General features: G+C 44.2%; 1 protein-coding gene across 1 annotated transcript in view; it reads right to left on the bottom strand.

Moving 5' to 3' along the window:
* The window catches only part of LOC134337042 (TNF receptor-associated factor 4-like), a 124,198-nt gene extending 106,512 nt beyond the window's left edge, over positions 1-17,686 (bottom strand). Inside the window, exon 1 of the mRNA XM_063031809.1 lies at positions 17,389-17,686. Within this exon, the coding sequence (XP_062887879.1) occupies positions 17,389-17,531 (143 nt within the window). The 5' untranslated portion in view covers positions 17,532-17,686. The remainder of the gene's footprint in view (positions 1-17,388) is intronic.
* Positions 17,687-19,573: the final 1,887 nt, after the last annotated feature.

The following is a 19,573-nucleotide window of genomic DNA, read 5'->3' as shown; positions in this document are numbered from 1 at the left end:
ACTTACAGCTAGGGTTAGTGGGTTGTGAGCATGTGATGTTGGCAACGAAGCACGGCGACACTTGCAGTCTGCTCAAACTCAATTCTCGTTGATTTGATTTGATGTAAGCAACATATTTCACTGCATGTTTCGATGTACCGTACATGGGATAAATAAATCATCATCTTTAAAGTTTCACCACCTCTGGCTTATGAGCAACAGCAGATTAAACAAATGGGCCTATACTAGCCATCAGGGAGAAAGGGGTGGTCAATAAATAAACTATAAAATGTTAATGAAATAAATAAAAATTGCTAATTACCGGAGACTGTGGAGAAGGAAAACTGTCACCAGTCTGAGAAAGAAAACTTGAAACACGGAAGAATGAGACCTTTTTGAAGAGGGGCTTTACCCACACTCCTCATTCTGGCCTTACAGAGGGAAGCACTGGGCAAAAAACTGTTTCCTCAAATAACCCATTAGCAAAAGGTGGAGGCTTACCCGAGCTTGGCCAGACAGAGTCTACCCAGACACACATGCACACACACAAAAACAGAAACATCAAGGGCTGCTGGATGATTGTCAGCTCAGTTAAAGCCCCGACTGATCTGCCTGAAACTTGTTGGTCTGCCAGCACATCGAGATGTCCGTAGAGCAGGGGTTCCCTACCTGGGGTCCACAGACATCTTTGTTAATGGTAAGGCTCCATGGCATAAAAAAAAGGTTAGAAACCCCTGCTATAGAGGAACGCTGCCAGCTGGCAACATTCAGTGTACAGAGGTACACACTGAAGTGCAGAGCAGCCACTGCAAAGTTCTTCCACTACTGGACAGGGAAGGGCCAAGTTTGTCGGGGAAGCCGCGCCAATCATTGTAGCAGTGTGCCACGAACAGCAGCAGCCCTACTGATGGTAAGAAATGTAACTGAACACTACTTAATGCCTTATCTATGAGTGCAAGGATGAAAAGGCTTATCCTTGAAAATATTGCTTTTATTATGATTAAAGTTTACTTTGGTTAAAAAAAAGCTTGGTGTACGTTCAAGGTCAACACAAGGAATGAATGCGGAACTGTAAAAGCGAGTGCTCTTATTGCCGCTGTTCCTCCAGTGTTGATACACCCAGTCTTCAACTGTAATGTCAAAGGCAAATGATGTCAGATTGTATCTCATTTCTAATATATATATTTTTTATAAGACTGTAGCATCCCTATCTATTGGCTTACCCCTATTGTTTTTACTTATTATGCTTCTTGTATTTATATTTGAAAATAACAGGCCTTGCAGTATGAACAATTTGCAATGTACGGTTGAGTCATTGTCATTTACAATTAGTGGCCACTTTATTAGGTACACCTGCTCATTAGCGCAAATATCTAATCAGCCAAACATGTGGCAGCAACTCAATGCTGAAAAGCATGCAGACATGGTCAAGAGGTTCAGCTGTTCAGACCAAACATCAGAATGGGAAAGAAATGGACTCTGACCCATGGAATGATTGTTGGTGCCAGAGAGGGTGGTTTGAGTATCTCAGAAACTACTGATCTCCTGGGATTTTCATGCACAACAGTCCCTAGAATTTAAAGAAAATGGTGCAAAAACAACAAAAAAAATCCAGTAGTGGCAGTTCTGTGTGCAAAAACACCTTGTTAATGAGTGACGTCAGAGGAGAAAGCCCAGGCTGGTCCAAGATGGCGGGAAGTAGATAGTAACTCAAATAAACACACATTACAACAGTGGTGTGCAGAAGAGCATCTCTGAATGCACAACACGTCAAACCTTGACGTGGAGGGGCTGCAGCTGCAGAAGACTGTGAATATATGATCAGTGGCAACTTCATTAGGCACAGGAGGTAAATCAAAGCAGATCCTGCTTCATCTTAAAATATACAATAAATGGATGAAAGCTGGAGATGACAAGGCAAACCCGTAAAGTAGAAGGCTACCTCTGACTTCTACCATTCGCAACGAGCAACAAGTCTTAATTTTGGTAGCACCACAGTGCACAGACATGGGTTAAGCCATTGGGTATGGAGAGCAAAGTGCTGGAAGCATGGGGACAATAACAGGACACTTGCTGTATATCCTGGAAAAGCTACACTGGACAGTTTGCTTACTGGGTTTGTCAACAAATTTGTATGTGATTACTGAAGTTCCATAAAACCTAGTGTCTAATCAATCACTGTTATCTGAATTACTTGTCAGACTGTATTAAAAATACCCAAAATATTAAGTCTTTTTCATGCTTCTGGAAGTCTATGATTGCAGACTGTACTCCACAAAGTTCAGAAGGGTGGACGGGGGATTTCTTCAAAACCTACTGAATACTGAAAGGCCTGGATAGAGTGGCCATTGAGAGTGTGTTAGGATCCTGTAGTAGCATGAGGAAAACTGAAATGAGGAGAATTTCTTCAGCCAGCAAGTGGTTACTGCGTGGGATTCGTTGCCACAAAAATAACAGTGCAGGACAAGTCATTGGATATAGTGGCCAGGGTTGATAGGTTTTCAATAAACATATTGGCAATCATAATCATTATTTTCCTCCATTCACACGCCATTTATTCATTTTTTGCTCTACTAGAGTTCCTTGGAAGCTCTCAAAGGTCCTGGCCTAAGCCATCATTTTATGTACGGTCTCAAAAGGAGAGATATGCTGTTCAAAGGCATTAAGTTGTACAACTTAACTGGGTTCCATCTCAGTCTCTGAGCCACTTCCCAAAAATCACTGGGCAGCAATCAGATCAAGACCTCATCACTGCTTCTCTCCAGGTGATGGCCAAAAGCAGTCCTCTCGTTGCCACTTCAATTGAGATCAACTAAATTACTGCAGGTGAGGAAATATCCATAATGTTGACAGACCATACCATAACGTAACGTAACGGTTTTTGGCAAAGTGGAAGGAAACAAGTAAGAAGAAGCCTTTGAGAATTGTCTATTACTGCCACTGTGGTAACTTTGAGGTGCCACTGGCAACAGGGTGATCTTCAAGAGAGCCAGTCCATTACCAGGAGTGGGCACTGACCCAATGCCGCTCAGCTGACTAGCAATGAGGCTTATCTTTGTTTTGGCATTTTAAAAAAAATCAAACTGTTGTAGGAATTCAGTGGGCCATGCAGCATCTGTGGAGGCAAAGGGATGGTCAACAATACCTGCGGACTCGTGGTCCCAAAATGTTGGCTGTCTCCTGACTCCACAGAAAGGACTCTTTAGGTACCTGCAGTGGTGAATTGATTAACTTACAGTTTAGGCCTCTAGAAGATCTAACCCTTTGTGCAAACTGATTCTTTTATTCATTATGCCAAATCTTAAAAAATGGGAATGGTGTTAATATCCTTGAACCTATAATAAAATATTGACGCTGACTTGGATAACAGAGTACTTCCCAAAGACCACAGAGACATAAAAGACTGCAAAGTCCAAAAGGCCAGTCAGTTTCCCCCCTCTTACACTACTAATCACCCACCAATCGCCCAAAAAGATCACAAAGAGAGTCTACACACGAGAGGTTCTGCAGATCCGGAAGATCTTGTGCAACATATTATGGACTTCAGGAAGGGTAAGACGAAGGAACACATACCAATAGAGGTATCAGAAGTGGAGAGAGTGAGCAGTTTCAAGTTCCTAGATGTCAAGATCTCTGAGGACCTAACCTGGTCCCGACATATCGATGCAGTTATAAAGAAGGCAAGACAGCAGTTATACTTCATTAGGGGTTTGAAGAGATTTGGTATGTCAACAAATACACTCAAAAACTTCTATAGTTGTACTGTGGAGAGCATTCTGACAGGCTGCATCACTGTCTGGTATGGGGGTCGGGGGGCTACTGCACAGGATCGAAAGAAGCTGCAGAGGGTCGTAAATTTAGTCGGCTCCATCTTAGGTACAAAGTATCCAGGACATCTTCAACGAGCAGTGTCTCAGAAAGGTAGTGTCCATGATTAAGGACCTCCAGCACCCAGGACATGCCCTTTTCTCACTGTTACCATCAGGTAGGAGGTACAGAAGCCTGAAGGCACACACTCAGTGATTCAGGAACAGCTTCTTCCCCTCTGCCATTTGATTCCTAAATGGACATTGAACCCATGAACACTACCTCACTTTTTTAATATATATTATTTCTGTCTTTTGCACTATTTTAATCTATTCAATATTTGTACACTGTTATTGATTTATTTATTTATTATTATATGTTTTTTTTCTTCTTCTATATTATGTATTGCATTGAACTGCTGCTGCTAAGTTAACAAATTTCACGTCACATGCCGGTGATATAAACCTGATTCTGATTCTGAAACGCTGCAGGAACTCAAGCAAGTGAGGCAGCACCTATAGACGGGTATAAACTGTCAGTGCTTCCGGCCAAGACCCCTCACTAGGATTATTTTCACCAATCCACCTTGAGCAAGGTTCATATTTCTAACCAACACAATGGTCACCTCCGCTGCCAAGACAGGACACGCAGAAGAACATGATACCCCTTGTGTACACAGATGACAGCAAGGTATTGACAGGTGTAAATCCTCAGTGAAACAAAACAAACTGTTGTAGGATTTCAGTTCAAGCAGCATTTGAAGGGGAAGAGGATTGCCTCAGGACTGACAGTGGAGGGGGACGTTAAAGTCAAGGTCAAAGTAGGTATATGTCACCATATACTACCTTGAGGTTCATGTTCTTGCATCTACAGGAAAATAAAGAATGACAATAGAATTTATGAAAAAATCTACACATAAACAAAGGCTGATAATCAACCAATGTGTAAGTAAATTTTGAGAGCATGAACTGTAGAGTCTGTAGATTATGGAACCAGTTCAGTGTTGAAGTGAGTGAAATTATCCACTCTGGTTCAGGAGCCTGAGGGTCATTGGGTGATACACACATAAAAAATGCTGGTGAATGCAGCAGACCAGGCAGCATCTCTCGGAAGAGGTACAGTCGACGTTTCGGGCCGGGACCCTTCGTCAGGACTAACTGAAAGAAGAGATAGTAAGAGATTTGAAAGTGGGAGGGGGAGGGGGAGATCCGAAAGGAAAGGAGAAGACAGGAGGGGGAGGGATGGAGCTAAGAGCTGGAAAGTTGATTGGCAAAAGGGATACCAGGTTGGAGAAGGGAGAAGATCATGGGACGGGAAGCCTGGGGAGAGAGAGAAGGGGGGGAGGGGAGTTCGGAGGGTGGTGAGCAGGCAAGGAGTTATAGTGAGAGGGACAGAGGGAGAAAAAAGAGAGAGAGGAAAAAAAGGGGGAAAAATAAAAAATATATTTTAAAAAATTAAATAAACAAATAAGGGATGGGGTGTGAAGGGGAGGATGGGCATTAACGGAAGTTAAACAAGTCAATATTCATGCCATCAGGTTGGAGGCTATCCAGACGGAATATATTGGGTTATTGGGTAATAACCATTTCTGAACATGGTGGTCTGGGACACTGGGCTCTTGTACCTCCTGTCTGATAGCGGTAGTGAGAAGAGAGCATGGCCCGGATGGTGGAGGTCCTTGATGATGGATGCTTCTCTCTTGTGGCAGCGCTCTCTTTGTCAATGTGCTTCGATGTGGGGAGGGCTTGGCCTGTGATGGACTGGGTTGCACCCACCACTAACTGTACACTTTTCCTAGGTTTGCCCATATATTGAGGAGAGTGGGAAGGTTGAGGCATAGCGGTAGGTGGACTGAGGGGGGTAGTGATAAATAATGAGCGGACAGAGTGGGCGTGGAGAGGAGAGGCAGATTTGGGAGACAAAGGCAGGTGGAAGCAGACAAGGTGACACAGAAAGAGTGAGCAAATGAGCTCACTGTGGGGGAGGGAGAACGTAGGCAGAGACAGCTAGGAGCCACATAGCAGGAGCACAAAGGAATGTGATAAGTAAGGAAGATGACAATGAGAGCCATTTTAAGGATGAGATGGTCAGATCGATTTGAACCTATATAACATTGAAGTGTTTTGACAATCAACAACCCACCTTCCTGTTCAGAGAAATCCTTAATCTCATTTGACCTCAGATAGAAGCAAATGATCTGAAGGAATCAAATAAAAGTATAATGTGTATATTTGGTGGAATTAGGAAACAAGTAAACAAAACCTTTGTGACATTCCCACCCTCTTCATGGCTTCAAGATTTTTGTTTCCTTAAATGAAGTTCACAGTTTCTTTTTACATATGAATAAGTAAAGCACCACAAAATCCATGACACATTACAAATCCATCAGGCATTGAGTTCTAGGAAGTACAGACAAAGGCTCCCTGGATCTAACAATGTGTTCAATCAGATACATTCAATGGTGATAATGCACAGAATAGGTGAAATGAAGTGTTTAAACGGCATGGGGCCTTTTCACTTCAGACAGAGATAAGGAGTTTCTTCACTCTGCAGGTTGTGAATCTTTGGAGCTTTCATCTCAAAGAGCTATGGAGAGCAAGTCACAGACACACACACACATAACTGCAGAGGCTACAGTAAACACGAGAGATTCTGCTGGATGCTGGAAATCCAGAGCGACATGCAGAAAATGCTGGAAGAACACAGCAGGTCAGTCAGAATCTACGGAAATGAATAAACGATTGACATTTCGGGCCAGATACTACAACCTAGACCAGGGGTTCCCGACTTTTTTTTTTGCCGCGGTCCAACACCATTAAGCAAGGGGTCCGTAGATCCCAGGTTGGGAATGCCTGATCTAGAACAAACAAGATGACAGAGTGGGGAAGGGCAGCAGATTTCCTTCCCTAGAATGTGTGAAGTAAATCCATTTGGTTTGTACAACAATCAACAGTCCAGTGTGTGGTAGCGTAGTGTTTAGCTCAACATTTACGGTACAGGTGACCGAGGTTCAATTCCCGCCACTGCCTGTGAGGAGTTTGTACGTTCTCCCCGTGACCCGTGTGGGTTTTCTCCGGGTGCTCCTGTTTCCTCCCACAGTCGCAAGATACAGGTTAATTGTTCATTATAAACTGTCCCGTGATTAGGCTAGGATTAAATCAGGGGTTGCTGGAAGCCATGGCTTGAAGGGCCTATTCTGCACTGTATCTCAATAAAAAAATTAAATAATTGACTATTTTGATTGTTGCTCCTGAGACAGGATTTTACTTTTTTAAAAAATCCAAATTTATTCAATAACATGAATTTCAAAAACAGTTTCAGATTATTGTCACCAATTTAGAAGACACGAAATTTGTTTTGCGGCAATAGTGCAGTACAAAGTGACTATAAATTACAAAATAAATAAACCGTGCGAAAAAAAACAAGGTAGCATTCATGGGCTCGTGGGACATTCAGAAGTCTGATTGCAGAGGGTAAGAAGCTGTGCATTGTGTGCGAGTCTTCAGGGAAATTTTAAATCTCCTGACTGCCAATGTGGGGTTTCAATTTGTGTCTGGATCTAAAGTCCAAGATTCTGACTCAAGTCAATTACCTAATACACTGGTGTGCCTCTGTAATCATGCAAGTGTTTTAAGAAAGGATCTAAATGTGTTTGATTGCCAATTAGAGGACTGAGTCGGTCTCCCTGCTCCCACCTCATTGGACATGTCATGATGGTGACAGGACAAAGCAGGCCTTCAGACAAAAACATCCCCCTTCACTGCATGAGGAACATGCTGAGTGTCACTCTCAATCTGATCGCAAACTTCAAAGCTCCTGGTCTTAGGAGTCAATACCCCACAAACAGGCGTATCCACCAAGATGACAACTCCATGACAAATGAGCCGGTACGCTAAGCACCATTTGCATCAACCTGGTTGGGCGCTCCCACATGCTAAATAAGACCTTTGGTAAAAGCACACTGCAATTCAAATCATAGCAGTCATTTTTTTTGTATGTCAATATTGCAACAATGTGCAAATTATTTTTTTAAGCACTTCACAGTGTCAGAACCTTGCTCTATTACTGTTACTTTTAAACACACGTGCCTGGTTTGAAAGTTTAATATACCGGTCTAGGTTCAGGGAGAGGGGTGCAATATACCGTCTCAAGCTCAGGTAGAGACTGTGGAGGCAATTTCAGCGGAAGTAAATTAAAATGCAAACAGGAATTGTCTTCTGCACCTTTTTCTGTATGAATGCCTCTACATCCATTCAAAAAAACACTGCAAATTAAGCAAGCAGGCAGCATCTACACCAATAAAGGACAGTATCCCCAAAATCTACTCATCAGTGTATAGTAATTTCCTCCAAACTATTGTCAGGAGATACCTAATTGATCAATGGGGTGTGACCCAAAACGGGCCTTTGGAGTTTGCTTTCAAATCAGATTTTATAGTAGGTTCCATCAACAAAACACCTTATTTTATAGTAGGTCCTATCAATAAAACACTTTATTCTCCAACACAAACATACAATGTGAAAAAAACAGTGAGACTTGCAGCCATCAGGGGATTCCGACTGTGACCTCCTGTACTGTGATTAGGTTGCAAAAAGAGGAAATCCACTGAAGATTCCCTGCCCTTGCCGGTGTCATTTTGGAAACTTTTTCCAACTTACCTGCAGAAGTCGGGAACGAATGGAACTGCAATAATCTGCAGACCACATACACAGGAAGAAAAGCTGTAGATGTCATGTAGTGCAGCACAAGTTTTGAGTGCACTAAATCATAATTCCTCATTCATAACATCTAGAACCACCTCCAAAGAGATTATTGTTTATATCAGCGGATTTTCAATCCCCCAGCTGAATATTGCAAATATAATTTTATAGAATAGAAAATTAATTATTTCATCACAAATATCAGAACCAGATTTAATATCACAGGCATATGTCATGAAACTTGTTGGTTTGCAGCAGCAGATCATTGCAATCCATAATAAAAAAAATTATAAATCACAGTAAGAAATATTTTAATTTATTTTTTGTAGAAGTTATGCAAAAGAGAGCAAAAGAAAAGAAAAAGCAGTGAGGTCATGCACATGTGTTCACTGTCCATTCAGAAATCTGATGGTTTGAGTATACCGGAGTCTGTAACTAATTTCAAATACCGTCCTTTTTTAAACCCTGGCTGTGAAGGACATTAAATGTGTTATGTTTACTTTCTGGGTTCTGGTGTGAAAATTCCTCGTTGGATCTGCATGTTGAGTGTGCTTGATGACATCACTACTGCTGAATATGAAAACAACGCAATGTGACTTAAAGCAACAGACATCAAAGTTGCTGGTGAACGCAGCAGGCCAGGCAGCATCTCTAGGAAGAGGTACAGTCGACGTTTCGGGCCGAGACCCTTCGTCAGGACTAACTGAAAGAAGAGCTAGTAAGAGATTTGAAAGTGGGAGGGGGAGGGGGAGATCCGAAATGATAGGAGAAGACAGGAGGGGGAGGGATGGAGCCAAGAGCTGGACAGTTGATTGGCAAAAGGGATATGACAGAATCATGGGACAGGAGGCCTAGGGAGAAAGAAAGGGGGAGGGGGGGGAAAAGCCCAGAAGATGGGCAAGGGGTATAGTGAGAGGGACAGAGGGAGAAAAAGGAGAGACAGACAGAAAGAATGTGTGTATATAAATAAATAACGGATGGGGTATGAGGGGGAGGTGGGGCATTAGTGGAAGTTTGAGAAGTCAATGTTCATGCCATCAGGTTGGAGGCTACCCAGAGGGAATATAAGGTGTTGTTCCTCCAACCTGAGTGTGGCTTCATCTTTACAGTAAAGGAGGCCGTGGATAGACATATCAGAATGAGAATGGGATGTGGAATTAAGACGTGTGGCCACTGAGAGATCCTGCTTTCTCTGGCGGACAGAGCGTAGGTGTTCAGTGAAACGGTCTCCCAGCCTGCGTCGGGTCCCGCCATTGCCTTTTCCTATCATTTCAGATCTCCCCCTCCCCCTCCCACTTTCAAATCTCTTACTAGCTCTTCTTTGTTAGTCCTGACGAAGGGTCTTGGCCCGAAACGTCGACTGTACCTCTTCCTAGAGATGCTGCCTGGCCTGCTGCATTCACCAGCAACTTTTATGTGTTGCTTGAAATTCCAGCATCTGCAGATTTCCTCATGCATGCAATGTGACTTATATATTTTGTAAGTTATTTTTAACTGCTGGTTTCAATCTCAATAAAGGTATGAAGGTTCTTTAGGATTTGCAATAATAGCAAAGTTTGCTGACAAGGCAGGTGACAAAACTTTCTGCAAGACCGAGCTTGCTTTCTAGTTACTCATGCCATGATAAGAGTCACCCTGAAACTCAGCTGAAGCCAGGTGACAACAGTATCAATGACTTTCGCTTTGCAGCTTGCTTCATTCTCAAACCAAATGCTGTTCGGATTCTTCTGTTACATGCAGCTTGAACATCACAACTAAAGCACATTGACTCGACTACAGCGAACCAGATTTTCCTCTGTTCCAGCCAGGAAGTTACATATATCAAGACTAACCCTAACCCGTACATCTTTACAATGAGGGAGGAGACCACACAGTCTCACGGGGAATGTACAAACTCTTACAGAGGGCAGCGGGAATTGATAGCAGATCTTCCATTGCCAGTACTGCAATTGTTACACTAATCTCTACGCTACCATGCTGCCTCTCATCCGATACACACTTCTCACTCACTGTAACTGACAAGACTGTTACCTCCCCTGTTATCGCACCTACTCCGAATACTGACCACACTTGGTAGGGGGACAGATCTATCCTTGTACTGTGACACTTTCTTCACCGTACAAATGGTTGCTATCCAAAAGGTCAAGAATTCCTTTCATAGTGTGAATATCCTCCAGCACAGGGGTTCTGATTCTCAGACCTGAGCCATTAATGTGGTTCCTGTCTCCACAGATGCCGCCTGACCTGTTGAGTGTTTCCAACATTTTCTGCTTTCATTTCAGGCTTACAGCAAGTAAAAGTTCCTTTGTTTTACTTTTGATCAAGCAATTACTGGACTGAACAGGTTACAAATCCCTGACCTATGGACGTCCCTACCCACCAATGAGCACTCATAATGCAATCTAATGTACGTACAGACATCGCTTCCCATCAATAAGGAAACTCCATTCCCCTGTCTCCCCCTGTTCTTTATTATCAGTTTTCTGTGTTGACACAGTGGAGGTGTTATAGAGTCATAGAGTAATACAGCACAAGAAAGTCACTATATCAGGTGATTTTTTTTGCATAATTTCCAAGTTTACAAACAATATTGACTTATGGACTTCTGTAAAGATGGATCCCATTTGCAACCAGTCCAGAGGCCTAACCAAACAATCCGGGGAGAAGAGTTCAAATCCCACCGTGTCAGCTGCTGGGATTCAGCTACCTAAATGCAAGATTGTTTATTGTCATGCTGCAGTACATGGATTTTTCACTCCAGATCCGATGCAATATAAAAAACACAGCAAGCAAAAAGAACACAAAATAAACAAAAAAAAAACCACAATAAATATAAAATCAATTCTATAAAACACAATATACAGTAACTGTTATATAGTGTACCTCGACTGATTAAATGTAAATAAAGTGAGGCTGGGTGGGGTGGGTTATATTATGGAGGTGCTCCCAATACCTTGAACTTCCTTCCAGCTGTAGCCCAGAAACAGATCTGCTGCAATAAACCTGTTGGCCTGATTAAATATCCTGGCCGCCCGCTTTCTGAATCAAGGCAGCTTTGCTCTGAGACCAGGCAGCTGTGCAAGAGCCAGATTTCAGCAGCTGCAAGGGTTGCACTATTAAAGCAAACGGGAGGAGGTGGGGGTGACATGAACAGAACACATGTGGATATTTTTATTTGCCCAGAACAAGAACATAAGAGATGTTTTATTCAGTAGTCAGAACGGGGCAGAAATTTTGTGTGCACAGCACATTCCTGAATATTTAACAAGACGGCCTCTGACTGAACCAGAATGGCTCTCTGACCAGAATGAGCTCAAACTTGAGGGCTGTATCTTGACGGGCAGTCTATATATATAAATGAATTATAGTTCGCCCAAGGAGATCTGCAGGATCAAAAAAGAGGTCATACTGGGTGTTACTTTCAGAGGGCACAGGTTTTCATTAAAGGAAAGTAATACCCAGTACCCGATTTGTAAAATAGTGCTACATTACAGAGAGGCTTCAATTAGCATTAACCACTGCAAGTGACCAATTGACTTAATGTCAACACTGTAAATGTCACCTCATTTGAGCTGGCTGTATAACGGCAAGACCAGCAATTAAAAGTGCGCGTTTTACAAAATTGGGGCGGAATGCTTCTTTTTAAAATTAGATTTGAACTAATCAATGCAGTCACTGGAGTGGGGGAGGGGCAGCATTATTGAATTCTTCGAGTAGAATCCGCACAGAACCACCAAGTCAATGTTTGCAGACGTTTTCCACATGCCATCGACCGTTGCGGGGGAGAAAAAATTCGCTATTTGCGGAGATAAGTGAGTGCACATATTAGCTCCTGGGTGAAGCATTTAATCCTAAAACAGAGTACAGACAATCAGCTGATTGGAGCTGCCGGCGTTTTCAGCCGTATGGAACATGACACTCGCAGGTCAATGCTCGAGCTGGGATTTCCAGCCACGGAAGCTTCGCCTCTGCCCCGACTGCCAGTGCTAGATACATCATCGTTCGGTAGCAGCCACTGGCCCTAAAAGCTAAACTTCTTTCGCACTTCGCTTCATCCAGATTGTCCATTAATTGCTACCTCCCCAGGCTTGTCAAGACTTCCACAGCGCCAGGTGGGATGAAATGTCGACCCTTAACAAAGAACGCTGGCAAAATTTATCACTGCCTCTTTAAATCAACACACCTCAAGGCCGTCTGGGGGTATAATTGTGTTTGACAATAATAACTTCAAACCCATCTGAAACCAACTCGGTTCTATCTGGGAGCATATTTCCCTCAATTATCAATAAAGTTATGGATTTTTAAAAATCTTTGTTTATTGTGTTGTGTAAATAATGTATAATTTATGCTAATTATGTTTATGTACCTTACATCTATGTTTAAAATGTACTATGCTTCTGCAAGAAGCTGGTTTTCACGGCATTTATACATTGTGTATGTATGCCCATGACAATAAACACGAACTTGAACTTGAAACCAGCATTATACTCCTGGTCTCCTGTGAAATTGAGATACCAGTACACTTCAAAAACTTGGATTATCTGCTCAAAGGTCCTCAGAGCACTAAAAAGACAGCCCCAATGATGCCTCTGTAAAACCTCCCACAACCCCTAACAGGATGTGTTAACCCGACATCAGCATCCTCTTCTGGACCGCCAACACATGAGGCACAAATTACAGTCAGTCGAGATGAAGTCTCACACCAAGACACTTAGACCAGGGGTTCCCAAACTTTTCTGTAAGCCATGGACTAATACCATCAAGCAAGGGGTCCTTGGACTTAAGGTTGGGAACTCCTGATTTAGACCATAAGATATAGGGGCATAACTAGTTCATTCTTCTCCATCATTCAATCATTCTTCTCCCCGAAACCTTTACCCACTTATCAATCAGGAACCTATCAGTCTCTGCCTTAGATACACCAATGAATTGGTCTCCATAACCCTCCAAGGCAATGAATTCCAGAGATTCAACATGCTCTAGTTGAAGAAATTCCTCCTTTGAAAGGCTATCCCTTCACTGAGGCTGTACCTATGGATCCTATACTCAGTTATTGATGGAAACATCCTCTCCACATCCCTTCTGTCCAGGCCTATCAGTATTCAGTAGGTTTCAATTGCCCTCTGTCGATGCTGTCATGGCCGGCTCTGAGCTCCTGAGAAAGGACCCTCTGTTCTGAGCTGCCATGGGAGAAGATGAGCTGATAGACAGAGGAAACTTTCTTCAAACCATCCGTGAGGGGAAATGTAACACCTTCAACAAGTAAGGGAAACCCTTAGCCTGTGATGCTCAGATTGGAACAGCATCTGGGATGGCGCTGAGAACCTCTGAGCTCTTCCTCGGGAGTACGTGGCAGACCAGTGAAGGTGGCAGAAGCAGTGTACCACCTCTCCTCAGACACCTTCTGTCCAACACTGGGCCCTTCAGAAGCCACAGGTCCAGACTGCTGGCAAGTCACCCATGACCAATAGCCCAAGGAGGGAAGACCTTCCCCTAAATGAACATTGGTAAGGCCCACCCAACACTGCCTTCAACCAAATGCCCACATTCACCAACGCATCTCCTTCCCCTCCCTGTCACCTGCTGTGGTGTCACTACCCAAAAACCATGCATCTTTTGGAATAGCCCAGCCAGTCCTGTAGATTAGCAGCACTTAAATGTGGCTGTGGAGTGGCCTTTTACAAATTCAGACATGTGCTCTGGAATTGGAAAGCCAAATGAGAGAAAGCCATTAGAAATAAACGTATAACATTTATTAATGCACACAAGCCCATGAAGTATCTTGGCCAGAAACATCTGCCCTCTTATCACTTCCCTTCTCTTCAACTGCCCATAACCTCCTTTGGTGCCCCTCTTCCTTCCTTTTCTCCCCTGGTCCACTCTCCTGTCCTCCCAGCATCCTTCTTCAGCCCTTTACCCTTTCCACCTTTCACCTCACATCTTCTCACTTCACCCCCCTCCTCCCCCATCCACCCAACTATCTACCTTCCCTCTCACCTGGCTTAACCTATCACCTGCCAGCTTATTCTCTCTACCCACCTTATTCTGAATTACTTCCTTTGGAGTCCTGATGAAGGATCTTGGCCTAAAACGTCCTCTGTCTGACCTGCTGAGTTCCGCCAGCATTTTGAGTGTGTTGCCCTGGTCCTCTGCTTTACTTCGCCATGAAGGAAAAGCCAGGCACACGGTAATTACTCTAAATTATCCCTGTCCAGCATCCGGGAAATATACTAATGATGGAGCATGAACCAAAACCAATCGGAGATACTAGACCTCCTGCAAGAGCACTGGCGTTTGGCATTGCATGTGAACAAGGTTTGGAATCACACACAAGAGAAAATCTGCAGATGCTGGAAAATCCGAACAACGCACACACACACAAAACTCATCTATGAAAAAGAATGCAGTCGACGTTTCGGGCCGAAACCCTTCGGCAGGACTCCGAGGGGTTGTGTGCATTACAAGGTTTGGAATCACGTCATTTCCAGAATCCCGACGTTATTACCGGCCAATTTGTACTTGGATACCAATTCCTCGTTTCCTTCCTCAGGATCTGATTTTGATGCCAACTTCACCCGATGCCACATGGCTCACAGGCAAGAGTGGATTTTTTAAACTGTCCATATCCTATTAAACAGCGTGCTGAAGGAGGCAGAAAAAAAAACCCGAAGCCAGCGTTCAAAAGATTAATTTGCTTCAAGTACTTTTCACTTCAGTGCTGGTGAGACTGACGGACCCACTCGTACTGCTTTTATACCTGACGCAGAGTTTGCACAGAGCGCTCCCCAGGAGGCGGCTTTGCATTTGCAGTTCATCTCCGAACAACTGTTATTGACAAAGAAAATTCGTCCACTAAGTCCGAAAACCGTAGCATTTATTGTCTTTAGAGTGAGTTGCTATTGGCTCAGTTTGCCCTTCGTTTCATTCATAAATAAATGAACCGTCGCAGAGGGAGGGATTGATTTACAAATCCAACCAGAAGACCAGAAGATGCTGCCATTTCAATGATCAGCCTGAAGTCAGCAAGGTAACGCGGGGCGGTGGGTGTAACCACGATTCCAGCAGAAGGCTCTTCCAATCACATATCACGCGAAGGGACAGGAAGCAAAGTTGGGCACGAAGATGCATGCACCCACAGAGCGGCAGGTAGAGAGTAACAGATAAACGAGAGGGGGTTGTGGGGCAAGGAAGAGCGAGCCTGAGAGAGAATGGGGGAAGAGGCAGCCAGAGAGAGAGAGAGAGAGAGAGAGAGAGAGAGAGAGAGAGAAAGAGAAAGAGGGGGCAGAGGGAGATAGAGAGAGGCAGAGGCAGAGCGAGAAAGACAAAGAGAATAAGTAAGGAGACAAACAGAGAGAGTAGAGGGAGGGATAGAGAGAGGGAGGCAGAGGGAGAGGTTGTCAGACGGAGAGACGGAGCTGACACACAGACTTCGCCTCGATGCACAAAGACTCGTGTTGTACATGATTTGTGAAAAACAAGGTGCCATTTAAGGCACACACACACACCGCTCTTAAAGAAAAGCAGTCAGGTCAGGGAGGCTCTGCTTTAATACAATGAAGATGTAACGCTCGCAAACAGCCCGCTCGGTTGTCCGGGACTCCGCATCGTTGTGTTTCTGGCACCACCAGCAAACCTGAATCGAGTTTAGCCCCGAGCGATGCATTAATAATTCACTGGAGTTACAGATGAAAAGAAAATGGGCCATTTTGAATGGAAGGTTTGTAGAATGGTTGTAATGTCCCCTCAATTATTCCAATGATTGACGTTTAGGCAATAAACCCAATTTTTACAGGAGTCTCTTCCCCATTCCAGCGGCGCCCCGCGGAAGAGGAGAGAGATCTGACTGAGATTGGTACAGCAGATCAGACAAGTTAAATACTTAAAAACAGGGAGAACTGTGCTTCATATTCAAACAATGAAACCGCCCCAAGCACGGACAATTCAAGTCCTTTTTTCCCCCTATGACGGCGATTTTCGTTCTGTTTACGACTCTGGGAAGAGGATCACAGTAGTGAAGGGTATCCCCCTCCGAAACAAGCCATCAGCGGGTCCCAGTCCACGGTCGGTGAACCGTCCTCGGGTGGCGCCGCTGAATGCCTACAGTCAAGCGGAGAGAGTTCGCTCCGACAGGAGGGGGTAGGGAGATTGGGGGGACACCTTCAACACCCACGGACAACCTCCTCCCAATCTTAAAAGGGAAGACTCTCTCTCCCGCTCAAGTAACAAACACGTTCGCTCCTGAACAAAAACCGTGTTTACACGCAATGCGACGGGTTAATAAATTACAAGAGATTTGAGCAAATTCTAACTCCACTCTTACTTGTCGGTCCCACACGCAACGTTCAGTAATTGACCAAACGGAGAAATCTCTGTCTCCGACACCCCGCGACCCTCCCCGACGCTCGTCGGGTGTAAATGCAGTTCCGAATATTTGTCTAAAATCAATCGGATGCAACGAGTTAAATGAATTCGCACAGAAGGATCGCGCAAGAAGAACTTCATGTCCCACAATATACTGTATGCATTATACAGTGACCGACGCCGAAAGATTGCTTCGGACTGAAATGAACGAGAATACACAGTGTACCCAAGTCTATGCGTTCATTTACACATCTCACCTCAAGTTCGTTTACATACATTTACGCACATTACCCCACACCTGCGTTCACTGATATGTACAAGTACAAACTTCACCCCATCCCAAAGCGTTCCTTCACATCCAAATGCAGCTATACAAACACAATCTCATTATGTGTACACACATCATGCACTCGTGTGCATTCCGACCCACCGTTAATCTGAACCCAGCACTGGGGGAGTGGGGCGGGGGGGACGGACAGGAACTGGTACCGGACCCTTGCTGCTAACCGAAGGATCGGGGCTGAACTCTGCCAAGATTTACCTGAGAAACTCCTGCAGACAGGTGTCACAGAAACGGTGCCCGCAAGTCGAGACTTGCACGGGCTCTCTCATCGGCTTGTTGCACAGAGGGCACTGACATCGCCGCTTCGGTTTCTCCAGAAACTTATAGTCGTAACCGGGCATGCTGCTGTCGTTTGAAAGATGAGATGGACGCCGATCGTCACTCAGTTTTCATAGGGCTTTATAATGTGTTGAGACCGGATGGGTTTCAGGTTTTACGGGCAGCTCCAATCTCTAAGGTAATATATGCTGAGCGGACCAGCTCCCCCTCCCGCCGACTCTGAATCCAGAATGCCCGCTCTGTTGATGTTTGGAGGTGGTTTTCCTGGAGGAGGTTCACGTGTTATTGGAGGGGCGGAGCCTCGGCAAACACCGCAGACACCGCGCCCCCGGGTCCTAGTGACGCCTCGTCACTGAGATTCTCCTTGTACCGTCCCAGCGAGAGACCAGTGTTTAATTAAAAACAAAAGCTACTTCTGCATAGACTGATTTGTCATTCTGTTTTATTGGGCGGTAATTTTAATGATTGTGCATTGGGATGGAAATTTGCAAAATTATTCTGGAATGAAATCTGCAGTGTGGTACCTGTTTGCCGTTCGGATTTATAACACGGGGGAGAGCAAAAGGTCTGCGTATATGATTCACTCAAGTCCTTTCCCACTGTGTTTCATGTTATCTCGGCACGTCTTTTTAAACTGTACGAAATGTGTGCAGTACAGTGTAAGATTGAAAAGAGCAGAAAATAAAGAGTAGAGATTCGAGTTTAAACTGTTGGATATATTAAAACGTTACTAGAATTCTAGACTATCTTGCTATATATTATAGACCTTACACATAGAACATTGAACAGTATAGCACAGGAACGGGCCCTTCGGCCCACAGTGATGTGCCGAACCAATTAAATTAGTAATCAATTGGTCAACTAAACTAATCTCAAAGTTCACATCTTTCCATTTTCCTCACATTCATGTGCCCATCTAAAAGACTCCAATGTGAATAAAAAGATTTAAAAAGAAAGAAAAGAAAGACTCCAATGTGTCCGTCTCTACCACCACCCCGGCAGTGCATTCCAGACACCCACCACTCTCTAAGTATAAAAAAAACGTCCCCTCACACTTCCCTTGAAATTACCTCCTCTCACATTAAATGCACGCCTGTGTGGTTAATTATTCAGTACGGTATTCTAAATAGTATTACGTTTACATTATTGAGAGCGCAGTGTTACGGGATTTCAGTATGAAGCAGTTCAGTACGCTCTCTGTTTTCTCCCTCGGCATTGCTGCTGGTTCCGTGACCCTTTTCCTGTTGAAGTTGGAGTTAGCCAGTTGTTTCAGATGAGCACAAAACAGCCCCTTGTCTCGGAACATCCTGCCACATGGGCAAACCCGACAGCTGCATCTCTAACCTTAGCTGCACTCGGTTAAGAACAGAGCGGGGGTGTGAAGATTTGAAAGAGCGCTTTTTAATAGAGACGTGTCTTTGTTAGCGGAACTGGGCTCGGGCTCGCTTCGTTCAAAATCTCTTTATTAGTTTGAAGGACACAGGGTTTCTATGTACCATCCGGATACACGGTCCAAAGATATATCGTTTAGTCGGTCATTGTAAATTGTCCTGTGATTAGACTAGGGTCAAATAGGTGGGTTACTGGGCGGTACGGTTCGTAGGGCCGGAAAAGCCCGTTCTGCTGTATCTCTAAATAAAAATATAGAGTCGGCCCTTTGTGTTGATAAATAAGGCGAACTCCGGGACCGGAAATTATGGGATGGGGGCATAGTTCCCCATCCTAACACCCTCTTCTTCAGCTTGGTGGGAGTGATCTGATGTGCTAACTTTTAATGCACAGAATCAGTACGTTTAGTCCTTGAGGCGCGCTACAGAAATATTGCATTGCAAAACCCGCAAATAAAGCGAAGTATCTCAGCGAGCAGCGAGACATGAAACTTGTTTCACGGTGTGAATGTCGTCCCTGACACGAATGCAAGTGAGCGGCACTTAAGCAAGAGCGGGAAGCACTGCAAGACTGCGAGGCCGTCTTTCTGCGAACACTGGTGCGTCTTTTGAAAATGAACGGTTAACGAGGCCGAGCTTCCCATGTAAATAAGATGCAAACGCTGCGTGATTACGCCAACACACGTTCACTCAACAGGGCGTGGCTCTAACTGGTT

Source organism: Mobula hypostoma, chromosome 23 (assembly GCF_963921235.1).
Source record: "Mobula hypostoma chromosome 23, sMobHyp1.1, whole genome shotgun sequence".
Taxonomy (NCBI): Eukaryota; Metazoa; Chordata; class Chondrichthyes; order Myliobatiformes; family Myliobatidae; genus Mobula; species Mobula hypostoma.
The sequence above is the reverse complement of the archived record's forward strand: the minus strand, read 5'-3'. Positions and strand labels throughout refer to the sequence as shown.